Source organism: Coregonus lavaretus (genome assembly GCF_964263955.1).
Source record: "Coregonus lavaretus genome assembly, chromosome: 26".
NCBI classification, from domain to species: Eukaryota; Metazoa; Chordata; class Actinopteri; order Salmoniformes; family Salmonidae; genus Coregonus; species Coregonus lavaretus.
In genome coordinates this window covers 39,756,606-39,770,742 of record NC_140013.1, presented here as the reverse complement: position 1 = coordinate 39,770,742, position 14,137 = coordinate 39,756,606, and the positions used below count along the sequence as shown (strand labels likewise).

Below are 14,137 nucleotides of genomic sequence, written 5' to 3'. Positions count from 1 at the left end.
ATTGGAAAACCTCCCTGGTCTTTGTGGTTGAATCTGTTTGACTGAGGGACCTTACAGATAATTGTATTGGGTACAGAGATGAGGTACATTTACGTCATTTAGCAGACGCTCTTATCCAGAGCGACTTACAGTTAGTGAATACATTTTACTTTTAAACTGGGCCCCCGTGGAAAACGAACCCACAACCCTGGCGTTGCCATGCTCTATCAACTGAGCTACATCCCTGCCGGCCATTCCCTCCCCTACCCTGGACGACGCTGGGCCAATTGTGCGCCGCCCATGAGTCTCCCGGTCGCGGCCGGCTGCGATAGAGCCTGGATTCGAACCAGGATCTCTAGTGGCACAGTTAGCACTGCGATGCAGTGCCTTAGACCACTGCGCCACTCAGGAGTAGTCATTAAACAATCATGTTAAACACTATTATTGCACAGAGTGACTCCATGCAACGTGTAATGTGACTTGTTATTCCTCAACTTATTTAGGGGTTGAATACTTATTGACTCAAGACGTTTCAGCTTTTCATTTTTTATTTATTTGTAAAAATTTCAATAAACATAATTCCACTTTGACATTATAGGGTATTGTGTTTAGGCCAGTGACAACAAAATCTAAATGTCATCCATTTTACATTCAGGCTGTAACACAACAAAATGTGGAAAAAGTCAAGGGGTGTGTGAATACTTTCTGAAGGCACTTGAGTCAGATGGCGGTACAATTTCCCTTACCATCCCCCCACCCAACATAGCGTCTAGTCTGCCGGAAAGACACGAAGAAGAAGAAGAAAATCCAAAATCAGTTACTGCGCATGTCTGTTTTAAGAAAGTACGTGCAAAGATGCTTATAACTAAACCAAGATAGACCACAGCCTTTCGTTTCAAACGCGAACAAAGGAGGCATAGTGGGCAGAGCCAAGCGCGTTCTACCATATATTAGCATATTTCCGTTGGGGAACGCCTAGTCTGTGAAATGAGCGTGTGCAATAGCTCAATTCGCCTTTGCACTCCTTCTAAACAAAGCATTTTCTTTTTTTCTTTTGGCAAACTTTGGTAAAGTCTACAAAGCTGTTCGAAACATATTGTAGTTTCGGGAAAAGAAAACTGTATTGAGATCAAATGTTTAATCGATTAGTAAAATGAACAGTGTCGGCCAAAATCCACCTCGTTCTATCTTCTCCCACTGCCGACCAATGGGCTTCCTCGCTAACCGGATTCTTCACATTAATACATCCGGTGAAATGTCTGCCTCATTGTTCTGTCTGTGCTCGGCGTCCGGTGAAGTTAAGCGAAAGCTCAGATATGGAGGAAGATATTGTTACAGAGGCCGGCGTTAGTATGGAGGACAAAATAGAAGTGGAAGCTGGAGAAAATCAATTTGAACGTTATTTATACGCTTTACGGAAGGAGTTAGAACACCAAGACCCCATATTTATTATCGGGATTATTGTTTCTTTGGCTGTTGTTGTCATCAGTTTTGGTAAGTTAGCTAGCTAACCTAGCTAGCTACCCTAAACTACTTCCAGTTCACGTTAGCTAGCTCTCTAGCTAGCCTCACATCCTCGGGAACAGAGTGAATGTAAATCCGTATTTAAGTTGTCGCTAGGCAGGCTTCAGCCTGCTATCTTTCTGTGCTGTGAGATTTTATTTTATCAAGACAAAAGAAGCCTGCTAACTAACAATCTAAGGTTAGCTAGCTGGGGAAGTTAGTTAGCTTACTAGTTACCAACAGCTGTCACTAGCATCTATCTAGCTAACCTTACTGTACTATGCTGTTTATCAGGTGCTCGTCTGTTACATGTTGTCAACTTTGTATGGTAGCTAAAATCAAACCGAAACATCTATGATTGGTTTACATTTTAGTGTTGTTTAAGTACTTCCTGAGCAGCAAAACTGTCCAAAGTGGTGTTCTGCTGGTTGGTCTCTGCGATTCTGGAAAGACCCTTCTCTTTAGTCGAGTGAGTACTTCATCAGTATAACATCTAGCATGCCCATTCCAACTATTTGCATAAGTTTACAGATGGCAGAAGTTGTACGAAACTGATGATGTTCTTTATTTCCAGTTGATGTCAGGAAAGTTCAAGAAGACACAGACCTCCATCACATACAGCAGTGCCCCCTACAAAGCCAAGAACGAGAAGGTAAGGAGGCAACTACGGTATGGTGGTGAGGGAGTGGGTTGAAGGATCAGGATCTGGAGCGATTGTTTTAAATTTTATGACAAATGCATTTGTCAACTGTGTCACTCAACTGGCTTGACCGTCCCCTGTCCTTCCTCACTGTGTGCAGGGCAGCAGCTGGACTCTGATCGACCTCCCTGGACATGACAGTCTTCGTCCGAAGTATGTGGAGAAGTTCAAGTCTGCAGCCAGGTGAGTAAAGATGAGGGTGTTTGTATTCAGGGAAGGTCTATAATATGAAAAGCACTGTGGTTGACCTAAGAACAAGATTCCGAAAGACACCCTTTCACTTCCTTTTGTTCTCTCCTCTCTTTGACTGCAGGGCCATAGTCTTTGTGGTGGACAGTGCCATCTTCCAAAAAGAAGTGAGAGACGTGGCAGAGTTCCTGTACTTCCTGTTGACTGACAGTGCAGTGTCCAGGAATGTCCCCTCTCTGATAGTGGCCTGCAACAAGCAAGGTGACACGACACATTTTTTTAACCTTCCCGCTCCCTCCACAAATACCCCCCCCCCATCATTACGTTATGCGTGTTAATTATTTAGTGATTTTAAAGCAGTTTAATATATTTTTCCTCTCTAGATATCACCATGGCAAAATCTGCTAAACTGATTCAGCAGCAGCTGGAGAAAGAGATGTAAGTAGTCCTCCTTTTACCAACGACAACAACAACATGATTCTACAGAATGGACTGAATTGAAATGGAATTGATCCCAACCTTTCCTGTTTCCCTCAGGAACACATTGAGAGTGACACGGTCTGCGGCTCTGAGCGCCCAGGACGGATCTACGGGGGCCAGCGTGCACCTGGGGAAGAAGGGCAAGGACTTTGAGTTCAGCCAGCTGCCCATGAAGGTGGAGTTCCTGGAGTGCAGCGCCCGCGGCAGCAAGGGGGAGGACGGGGAGGCAGACATCGCCAGCCTTGAGAAGAGCCTGGCCAAGCTGTGAGATGGCTGGGTCTCATTATTGACCATCTAGTTCCCATATAGGTCACTACTTTGGCCAAGAGCCCTTGCGTAGGTGCACTATTGAGAATAGGCTGTGTTAGGATATTTGCCCAAGGATATCAGGTGTGTCTCAACAGTCTAAAGTCTCTCTTCAGGACTCCAGACTCAAATCACCACTATACTATGGAAGTGAATAGCTTTTTGTGCTGACGTCACAAGGTCAGCAGTGGCACTTGATGTAGTGAATGCCAATTTGCAACAAAAAAAAATCTGATAATACAAAAAAAAAGTATTTGCTTGTCTCCAGCAGGTGTTGTTGCTATACGTTTCAGTGTTTTCACTATATTTCCCTAAATAGTTTGCAGCAAAAAAATTATACAAATAAAAACCAGGATAGTAAAACATTTTCAGTGTAGAAAAAATAATGGAGCTATATATTTTTGTCTAAGATCTTTGAGAACTAACCATGTTAATGTGATGAGATATTTACTGACCCACCTCCATTACATTACAACAGATCAGCTTTGTTCCTTTCTGGAACAGTTTAGTTGAATGTTCATCAGTTTGTATAGTTCTCCAGTGCACTAACATTTGAGGGAAAGTTGACCATGAATCTGTACGACCGTGTTAGCCAAATAGGAATGCTGTTATGTTTTCTTATTCAGTTTGTAAATAAAATCTGTTTACAGATTTGGGGAAATGTTGTTGTCGTTGGTGAGTACGACCTCAAGGTGCCCGTTCTGTGAAAGAATAGCCTACTGACAAGTTTGAGTCATACACATGGCAAAACTTTAATTGGCAAAAATCAAGCAATAGTTATTTGGTTTTTACCTGTTATAACTCACTCATACATCTTTTCCTAGCTGCTGATATGTTAAGAGTGATATTGACGACTGTAAAATACAGTGAGATTTGAGCGTCCCTCATGACGGTTAAGTCAACTGCAATGGCTCTGGTGTTGAGGACTTCCAACCAAGGGGTTGTGGCTAGATGGAGTACATCCGAGTCGTATCGGGGACAACTGTAGCATTTTAGTTAACCTCAACCCTTTTCCTAACCTTAACCTAATTCTCCTAACCTTGTTACGTAAAGTCACTTTTGTCCATAGCTGTACTCCATCTAGCCAAAACCCAACAATATAACACAAATATAGATAGCAATATATACATTCAGGAAGAAGAAGATAAAACACCCAGCATATCTGTAATTAGCTACATTTGAGTAAACTGATGACAAATATCCTATCACACCAACATACCTACACTCTTACCTGCAACAATACTAGTGTCTAACGGAGTGAGATTGTACCGGATAAACTCAAGCACAGCTTGAAATGTCACCAATCAGTGGCACAACTGGTTTGCACGTTGTCAAGCGAGGCAGAGGACCTCGGTTCAAGCCCAGTCAGAGGCATGTTGAGGTGATGCTGCTAAGCTAGCGACACCGGTTATACAGTGGGGGAAAAAAGTATTTAGTCAGCCACCAATTGTGCAAGTTCTCCCACTTAGAAAGATGAGAGAGGCCTGTAATTTTCACCATAGGTACACGTCAACTATGACAGACAAAATGAGAAAAAAAAATCCAGAAAATCACATTGTAGGATTTTCAATGATTTTATTAGCAAATTATGGTGGAAAATAAGTATTTGGTCAATAAAAGTTTCTCAATACTTAGTTATATACCCTTTGTTGGCAATGACACAGGTCAAACGTTTTCTGTAAGTCTTCACAAGGTTTTCACACACTGTTGCTGGTATTTTGGCCCATTCCTCCATGCAGATCTCCTCTAGAGCAGTAATGTTTTGGGGCTGTCGCTGGGCAACACGGACTTTCAACTCCCTCCAAAGATTTTCTATGGGGTTGAGATCTGGAGACTGGCTAGGCCACTCCAGGACCTTGAAATGCTTCTTACGAAGCCACTCCTTCGTTGCCCGGGCGGTGTGTTTGGGATCATTGTCATGCTGAAAGACCCAGCCACGTTTCATCTTCATTGCCCTTGCTGATGGAAGGAGGTTTTCACTCAAAATCTCACGATACATGGCCCCATTCATTCTTTCCTTTACACGGATCAGTCGTTCTGGTCCCTTTGCAGAAAAACAGCCCCAAAGCATGATGTTTCCACCCCCATGCTTCACAGTAGGTATGGTGTTCTTTGGATGCAACTCAGCATTCTTTGTCCTCCAAACACGACGAGTTGAGTTTTTACCAAAAAGTTCTATTTTGGTTTCATCTGACCATATGACATTCTCCCAATCCTCTTCTGGATCATCCAAATGCACTCTAGCAAACTTCAGACGGGCCTGGACATGTACTGGCTTAAGCAGGGGGACATGTCTGGCACTGCAGGACTTGTTTGTAGGTGACCAAATACTTATTTTCCACCATAATTTGCAAATAAATTCATAAAAAATCCTACAATGTGATTTTCTGGATTTTTTTTCCTCAATTTGTCTGTCATAGTTGACGTGTACCTATGATGAAAATTACAGGCCTCTCATCTTTTTAAGTGGGAGAACTTGCACAATTGGTGGCTGACTAAATACTTTTTTCCCCCACTGTATCTGCCTAAACCTGACATGGCACAGTCTTATCATGGGGGAGCTGTAGGGACATGGACCTCAGGATACGATATCACAATACTTGGGTGCCGATATGTATGGCGATTCTCACGCTTCTATATGTATTGCGGTTGGATACTGTGATTCTATGTTCGAAACATATTGCACACCATATGTCTGCTGCAGAGAGCATGAGAAAATGTGTTTTTATCAGTCATGGAAATAAAAGTGCTGAAAACAAATTGGCTCCCTATTTAAAAAGAAGACGGAGAACAAGCTATGAAGGAAAAATACTAGAGTTTTGGTGCAGGTATGGCCAACTAGCGCAAAAATAATATTTTGTTGGGGTTGGGTTAAATGCGGAAGACATTTCAATTGAATGCATTCAGTTGTACAACTGACTAGGTATCCCCCTATCTGTTTATGGTCAAAAATAATATCCTGATATGTAACTATCGATTTTTTCCCCCCATGCACACATTAAGTTGCTTTGGATAAAAGCGTCTGCTAAATGGCATATTATTATTATTATATTATTATTATTATTATTATTATCACTAATGAGCTCCACTCAAACATCTGCATCTGTCTACACATTTACATCATTTAGCAGACGCGACTTACAAATTGGTGCATTCAACTTATGATAGCCAGTGGGACAAGGATTACTTTTATACTATTCCAGGTATTCCATAAAGAGGTAGGGTTTCAAGTGTCTCCGGAAGGTGGTCAGTGACTCCGCTGTCCTGGCGTCGTGAGGGAGCTTGTTCCACCATTGGGGTGCCAGAGCAGCGAATAGCTTTGACTGGGCTGAGCGGGAACTGTGCTTCCGCAGAGGTAGGGGGGCTAGCAGGCCGGAGGTGGATGAACGTAGTGCCCTCGTTTGGGTGTAGGGTCTGATCAGAGCCTGAAGGTAAGGAGGTGGCGTTCCCCTCACAGCTCCGTAGGCAAGCACCATGGTCTTGTAGTAGATGCGAGCCTCAACTGGAAGCCGGTGGAGTGTGCGGAGGAGCGGGGTGACATGAGAGAACTTGGGAAGGTTGAACACCAGACGGGCTGCAGCGTTCTGGATAAGTTGTAGGGGTTTAATGGCACAGGCAGGGAGCCCAGCCAACAGCGAGTTGCAGTAATCCAGACGGGAGATGACAAGTGCCTGGATTAGGACCTGTGCCGCTTTCTGTGTAAGGTAGGGTCGTACTCTGCGAATGTTGTAGAGCATGAACCTGCAGGATCGGGTCACCGCTTTGATGTTTGCGGAGAACGACAGGGTGTTGTCCAGGGTCACGCCAAGGTTCTTTGCACTCTGGGAGGAGGACACAATGGAGTTGTCAACCGTGATGGCGAGATCATGGAGCGGGCAGTCCTTCCCCGGGAGGAAGAGCAGCTCCGTCTTGCCGAGGTTCAGCTTGAGGTGGTGATCCGACATCCACACTGATATGTCGGCCAGACATGCAGAGATGCGATTCGCCACCTGGTTATCAGAAGGAGAAAATTAATTGTGTGTCGTCTGCGTAGCAATGATAGGAGAGACCATGTGAGGATATGACAGAGCCAAGTGACTTGGTGTATAGAGAGAACAGGAGAAGGCCTAGAACTGAGCCCTGGGGGACACTAGTGGTGAGAGCACGTGGTGCGGAGACAGATCCTCGCCACGCCACCTGGTAGGAGCGACCTGTCAGGCAGGACGCAATCCAGAGTGAGCAGCGCCGGAGATGCCCAACTCGGAGAGGGTGGAGAGGAGGATCTGATGGTTAATAGTATCAAAGGCAGCAGATAGCTCTAGAAGGATGAGAGCAGAGGAGAGAGAGTTAGCTTTAGCAGTGCGGAGAGCCTCCGTGACACAGAGAAGAGCAGTCTCAGTTGAATGACCAGTCTTGAAACCTGACTGGTTTGGATCAAGAAGGTCATTCTGAGAGAGATAGCAGGAGAGTTGGCTAGAGACGGTACGCTGAAGAGTTTTGGAGAGAAAAGAAAGAAGGGATACTGGTCTGTAGTTGTTGACATCGGAAGGATCGAGTGTAGGTTTTCTGAGGAGGGGTGCAATTCTTGCTTTCTTGAAGACGGAAGGGGACATGGCCAGCGGTCAAGGATGAGTTGATGAGCGAGGTGAGGTACGGGAGAAGGTCTCCGGAAATGGTCTCCCGCTTAGAGAAACACAACCTCACCCCATCGCGTCCTCCTCCACTACACCCCCCTGGTTTGTCGTGGTACAGTTTTGAGATGGGACTTTGGGTCATGTTGCAGTCCTATCAGATGGACCCAGATGGTCAGTGTTTCAGTCCTTGTAGGGGAGAACTGTTCTGATAAAGACATTGTTCCAGTCCTCCTTAAGGTGGATGTCTCTGGTTTAAAATGGTTTTGTCAGACCAGGCAGCCAGTCCTATAACCTAGGGAGGTATACAGTGCATCCGGAAAGTATTCAGACCCCTTCACTTTTTCCACATTTTGTTACGTTACAGCCTTATTCTAAAATTGATAAAATTGTTTGTTTTTTTCTCATCAATCTACACACAATACCCCCATAATGACAAAGCAAAAACAGGTTGTTTTTATGTGTGTGCAAATGTATACACATTTTAAAAACTGAAATATTACATTTACATAAGACTCAGTACTTTGTTGTAGCACATTTGGCAACAATTACAGTATTCAGGCCAAAGAGTTCAATCTTGTTTTCATCAGACCAGATAATCTTGTTTCTCATGGTCTGAGAGTCCTTTAGGTGCCTTTTGGCAAACTCCAAGCGGGCTGTCGTGCCTTTTACTGAGGAGTGGCTTCCATCTGGCCACTCTACCATAAAGGCCTGATTGGTGGAGTGCTGCAGAGATGGTTGTCCTTCTGGAAGGTTCTCCCATCTCCACAGAGGAACTCTGGAGCTTTGTCAGAGTGACCATTGGGTTCTTGGTCACCTCCCTGACCAAGGCCCTTCTCCCCCGATTGCTCAGTTTGGTCGGGCGTCCAGCTCTAGGAAGAGTCTTGGTGGTTCCAAACTTCTTCCATTTAAGAATGATGGAGGCCACTGTGTTCGTCGGGACCTTCAATGCTGCAGAAATGTTTTGGTACCCTTCCCCAGATCTGTGTCTCGACACAATCCTGTCTCTGAGCTCTATGGACAATTCCTTCGACCTCATGGCTTGGTTTTTGCTCTGACATGCACTGTCAACTGTGGGACCTTATATAGACAGGTGTGTGCCTTTCCAAATCATGTCCAATCAATTGAATTTACCACAGGTGGACTCCAATCAAGTTGTAGAAACATTAAGGATGATCAATGGAAACAGGATGCACCTGAGCTCAATTTCTAGTCTCATAGCAAAGGGTCTGAATACTTATGTAAATTCTGGTTTTCCCCCCCAAAATCCAAAAAAATCTGTTTTTGCTTTGTCATTATGGGGTATTGTGTGTAGATTAATGAGGATTATTTATTTTTTAATCAATTTTAGAATAAGGCTGTAACGTAACAAAATGTGGAAAAAGTGAAGGGGTCTGAATACTTTCCGAATGCACTGTATCTATAACCCAGCTGAATACTTTCCTCTTCCTCCTCCTTCTCCTTCCTAGTCTCCTCCTTTGCCTGCTGGGCTTTAGGCTGGGTCTTAGGCTGGGCCTGGGACTGGAGTTTGGCGTTAGTCCTGGCGTTGGGTCTCCTGCGGTGGGATGGCCTTATCCTCAACCGTAATTGCAGGGTCCTGACTGAGGTCCCAGAGGGCCACCAGGCGAGTTGAAGAGCTGACCGGCCTTCTGCTGATGCCCCTCCTCTTCCTCAGACACTTCCTGTAGGTTGAGGGTCCAGAGCGGGCAGGTCTTCTGTAGGCTCCACAACTTTACCTGCAAGGGATTGGGGACAGAAGGGGTCAAAGCATGCTTACTTAGTCAAACAGGGTACTCTCAAGCCTCCCATTTCTTTCTTCATCTCCAGTCTGCATGTCGAGCCCGGCTGAGACCAGGCTGTTGGGCCTGAGAGGGTTGGAAAGCCACAGATGAGACAATGTTGGTGTGTCTGCGGAGCGTCCTGTTTACTTTGCCCCCTGGCAGCTCTAGCAACCTCACCGCCCCCCCGAGTCATCAGCCACGGCCAGAGCTGAGCCTGTCTCATTTCAGAGCCAGAGAGTTGATCTCCTCCTCTCCCGAGAGTGTACCTGCTCTACCTCTACCTCTACCTCCCCCTTCAGGCTCGGAGGGTCCAGTACGCTCACGATCTCCCCGTGGGACACATACAACAGGCCTGGAGCCGCCGGCGAGAACACAGCACTGGTCACATCATCCCTGCTGGGCAGACGGAGACTAGCTAACACCGCTCCCTCCTGGTTCCACACTGTTACCTCACCCTCCTTGGAGCCAGAGGCTAGGAGACCCACTGGAGCCCCAGAGGAACACACACACAGCATGGTCGGTGGAGTGGACACCACTGCCTGCTGGCCATGATCACATTGGCACACCAGGGGGTAAAGCAGAATACATACTACATAAGGGAGTCTTAGTCAAGCTGGTATCTTTTGCTGACAGTGACATGATCCTGTACATAGCTAGCTGTAAAGGAATACAGCTACAACAGTGCAGACAGTTTTGATACAGTACAAGTAACTGGTAGCGACATATTATTACACCAGATATGATTTACCCAAAGATTTTCGGTATCCATGACTGGAAGTTAGGGGAGAGTGGGGTAAGTTGAGCTGAGGGGGTAAGTTGAGCCACCCCTTGTTGCTAGGAAACCATACCCAAAATTTTAAAAATGACCAGATGAGTCCAGAGTTCTAGAACCTGAAGCTCAGAACCATGTAAACACCTGCACGAGCTCGGCAAGTATGCATGTGTTTCGTGCATTTATTTTTTTATCTTGTTCGCATGCTTCTGGTGATAGAAATCTGAACGCACTACCAGCGCTTTGAAAAGTTGATGTAATTATAGTTTCCTGTGGATATATTGTCTCACATTCCTACCTCCAAATGGACCAACCGCACGGACAACCGGTAAAGTGCTTTAAAATATAATTGTGTTCAACATTCTGGCTTGTAGAGGTCGTGAGAGGAAACTTTCCTGATTCAAACGCTAATTTCTGCCCGACGTATAATTCAATGCAATACAACGTTGGGTTTCCAGGCATCCTAACCCATCTTACCTAACTCCCAGTATAATGGATACCAAAAAATATTGGTTAAATAACATTATCTGGTGTAACAATCTGTAGCTACAGTAACTGGTATCCCTATAACATACGCTAAAGTCATGATATTAATAAGAAACGTTTATATTACTTTCTTTTTTATATAGTGTCTTTTATTTTAATGGGACAGAAGTCTAGCAAAGCACTAACCATGTATGTTTGCCATAGAACACTGAAGCAACACTATGCTAGCTAAGTTAGCATGTCAACTCAACTATCGAAACACTTTAGCTTGAAGTCAATGGCGAAATCTTTGCTATTAACGCATATGAAATCAAAGCTGTCAGGATACAACATAGTTTAACACATCCCCACTAAATGAAATAAACTTTCAGTTTATATGGGATGTTTCCACTTTACCACAGATGGTGTGTCTGTAAAGATATTTCACTGGACGTGTAAATGTGAAGCATCCGCTTGGCATTTCCACTCACTACCAAATATGGTAGTGAGAGGAAGCCCAGTGGACGGCAGTGGGAGAAGATGGAACGAGATGGATTTTGGCCGACATTCTGAACATTTTCTCATTAATTAAACACTTTACCCTTTGCTAATGTTTTAAAAAATGGCGTTGTATAGAAGGAGTGCAAAGGCGAATTGAGTTATTGCACATGCGCACCTCACATAGTAGGTGTTCCCTAGCGGATATACACTACCGGTCAAAAGTTTTAGAACACCTACTCATTCAAGGGTTTTTCTTTATTTTACTATTTTCTACATTGTAGAATGATAGTGAAGACATCAAAACTATGAAATAACACATATGGAATCATGTAGTAACCAAAGAAGTGTTCAACAAATCAAAATATATTTTATATTTGAGATTCTTCAAATAGCCACCCTTTGCCTTGATGACAGCTTTGCACACTCTTGGCATCTTCTCAACCAGCTTCACCTGGAATGCTTTTCCAACAGTCTTGAAGGAGTTCCCACATATGCTGAGCACTTGTTGGCTGTTTTCCTTCACTCTGCCGTCCAACTCATCCCAAACCATCTCAATTGGGTTGAGGTCGGGGGATTGTGGAGGCCAGGTCATCTGATGCAGCACTCCATCACTCTCCTTCTTGGTCAAATAGCCCTTACACAGCCTGGAGGTGTGTTTGGTCATTGTCCTGTTGATAAACAAATGATAGTCCCACTAAGCCCAAACCAGATGGGATGGCGTATCGCTGCAGAATGCTGTGGTAGCCATGCTGGTTAAGTGTATAAATAACTCACAGACAGTGTCACCAGCAAAGCACCCCCACACCATAACACCTCCTCCTCTGTGCTTTACGGTGGGAAATACACATGCGGAGATCATCTGTTCACCCACACCGTGTCTCACAAAGACACAGCGGTTGGAACCAAAAATCTCCAATTTGGACTCCAGACCAAAGGACACATTTCCACCGGTCTAATGTCCATTGCTCGTGTTTTTTGGCACAAGCAAGTCTCTTCTTCTTATTGGTGTCCTTTAGTAGTGGTTTCTTTGCAGCAATTCAACCATGAAGGCCTGATTCGCACGGTCTCCTCTGAACAGTTGATGTTGAGATGGGTCTGTTACTTGAACTCTGTGAAGCATTTACAGTGGGGAAAAAAAGTATTTAGTCAGCCACCAATTGTGCAAGTTCTCCCACTTAAAAAGATGAGAGAGGCCTGTAATTTTCATCATAGGTACACGTCAACTATGACAGACAAATTGAGAATTTTTTTTCCAGAAAATCACATTGTAGGATTTTTTATTAATTTATTTGCAAATTATGGTGGAAAATAAGTATTTGGTCACCTACAAACAAGCAAGATTTCTGGCTCTCACAGACCTGTAACTTTTTCTTTAAGAGGCTCCTCTGTCCTCCACTCGTTACCTGTATTAATGGCTCCTGTTTGAACTTGTTATCAGTATAAAAGACACCTGTCCACAACCTCAAACAGTCACACTCCAAACTCCACTATGGCCAAGACCAAAGAGCTGTCAAAGGACACCAGAAACAAAATTGTAGACCTGCACCAGGCTGGGAAGACTGAATCTGCAATAGGTAAGCAGCTTGGTTTGAAGAAATCAACTGTGGGAGCAATTATTAGGAAATGGAAGACATACAAGACCACTGATAATCTCCCTCGATCTGGGGCTCCACGCAAGATCTCACCCCGTGGGGTCAAAATGATCACAAGAACGGTGAGCAAAAATCCCAGAACCACACGGGGGGACCTAGTGAATGACCTGCAGAGAGCTGGGACCAAAGTAACAAAGCCTACCATCAGTAACACACTACGCCACCAGGGACTCAAATCCTGCAGTGACAGACGTGTCCCCCTGCTTAAGCTAGTACATGTCCAGGCCCATCTGAAGTTTGCTAAAATGCATTTGGATGATCCAGAAGAGGATTGGGAGAATGTCAGATGAAACCAAAATATAACTTTTTGGTAAAAACTCAACTCGTCGTGTTTGGAGGACAAAGAATGCTGAGTTGCATCCAAAGAACACCATACCTACTGTGAAGCATGGGGGTGGAAACATCATGCTTTGGAGCTGTTTTTCTGCAAAGGGACCAGGATGACTGATCCGTGTAAAGGAAAGAATGAATGGGGCCATGTATCGTGAGATTTTGAGTGAAAACCTCCTTCCATCAGCAAGGGCATTAAAGATGAAACGTGGCTGGGTCTTTCAGCATGACAATGATCCCAAACACACCGCCCGGGCAACGAAGGAGTGGCTTCGTAAGAAGCATTTCAAGGTCCTGGAGTGGCCTAGCCAGTCTCCAGATCTCAACCCCATAGAAAATCTTTGGAGGGAGTTGAAAGTCTGTGTTGCCCAGCGACAGCCCCAAAACATCACTGCTCTAGAGGAGATCTGCATGGAGGAATGGGCCAAAATACCAGCAACAGTGTGTGAAAACCTTGTGAAGACTTACAGAAAACGTTTGACCTGTGTCATTGCCAACAAAGGGTATATAACAAAGTATTGAGAAACTTTTGTTATAGACCAAATACTTATTTTCCACCATAAATTGCAAATAAATTCATTAAAAATCCTACAATGTGATTTTTCAGGATTTTTTTTCTCATTTTGTCTGTCATAGTTGACGTGTACCTATGATGAAAATTACAGGCCTCTCTCATCTTTTTAAGTGGGAGAACTTGCACAATTGGTGGCTGACTAAATACTTTTTTTCCCCACTGTATTTGGGCTGCAATTTCTGAGGCTGGTAACTCTAATGAACTTATCCTCAGCAGCAGAGGTAACTCTGGGTCTTCCGTTCCTGTGGTGGTCCTCATGAGAGCCAGTTTCATCATAGCGCTTGATGGTTTTTGC

At 44.5% G+C, this 14,137-nt stretch overlaps 1 protein-coding gene and 1 pseudogene across 2 annotated transcripts; one reads left to right on the top strand and one right to left on the bottom strand.

The window, feature by feature from the left end:
- The first annotated feature begins 931 nt into the window (after window positions 1-931).
- On the top strand, window positions 932-3,808 carry LOC311101447 (signal recognition particle receptor subunit beta-like). The gene is made up of 7 exons (XM_084142592.1): window positions 932-1,473; window positions 1,857-1,951; window positions 2,057-2,134; window positions 2,283-2,365; window positions 2,496-2,632; window positions 2,755-2,809; window positions 2,909-3,808. Exons 1-7 carry the CDS (start codon window positions 1,296-1,298, stop codon window positions 3,117-3,119), a joined length of 837 nt encoding a protein of 278 aa, XP_083998718.1. The 5' UTR covers window positions 932-1,295; the 3' UTR covers window positions 3,120-3,808.
- A 5,536-nt stretch (window positions 3,809-9,344) lies between these two features.
- LOC311102040 (WD repeat-containing protein 53-like) lies at window positions 9,345-10,098 on the bottom strand (annotated as a pseudogene). Its single transcript has 2 exons — window positions 9,596-10,098; window positions 9,345-9,503 (listed from the first exon to the last, which is right to left on the bottom strand). The product of its transcript is annotated as a WD repeat-containing protein 53-like (transcript).
- Between the last annotated feature and the right edge of the window lie 4,039 nt (window positions 10,099-14,137).

Bases quoted from the DNA above. Each gene is read 5' to 3' on its own strand.
- LOC311101447 (XM_084142592.1), top strand. From the start codon at position 1,296: ATGGAGGAAGATATTGTTACAGAGGCCGGCGTTAGTATGGAGGACAAA. The intron at 1,952-2,056 runs GTGAGTACTTCA...CTTTATTTCCAG, and splicing joins AGACCCTTCTCTTTAGTCGA to TTGATGTCAGGAAAGTTCAA. The intron at 2,366-2,495 runs GTGAGTAAAGAT...CTTTGACTGCAG, and splicing joins AAGTTCAAGTCTGCAGCCAG to GGCCATAGTCTTTGTGGTGG.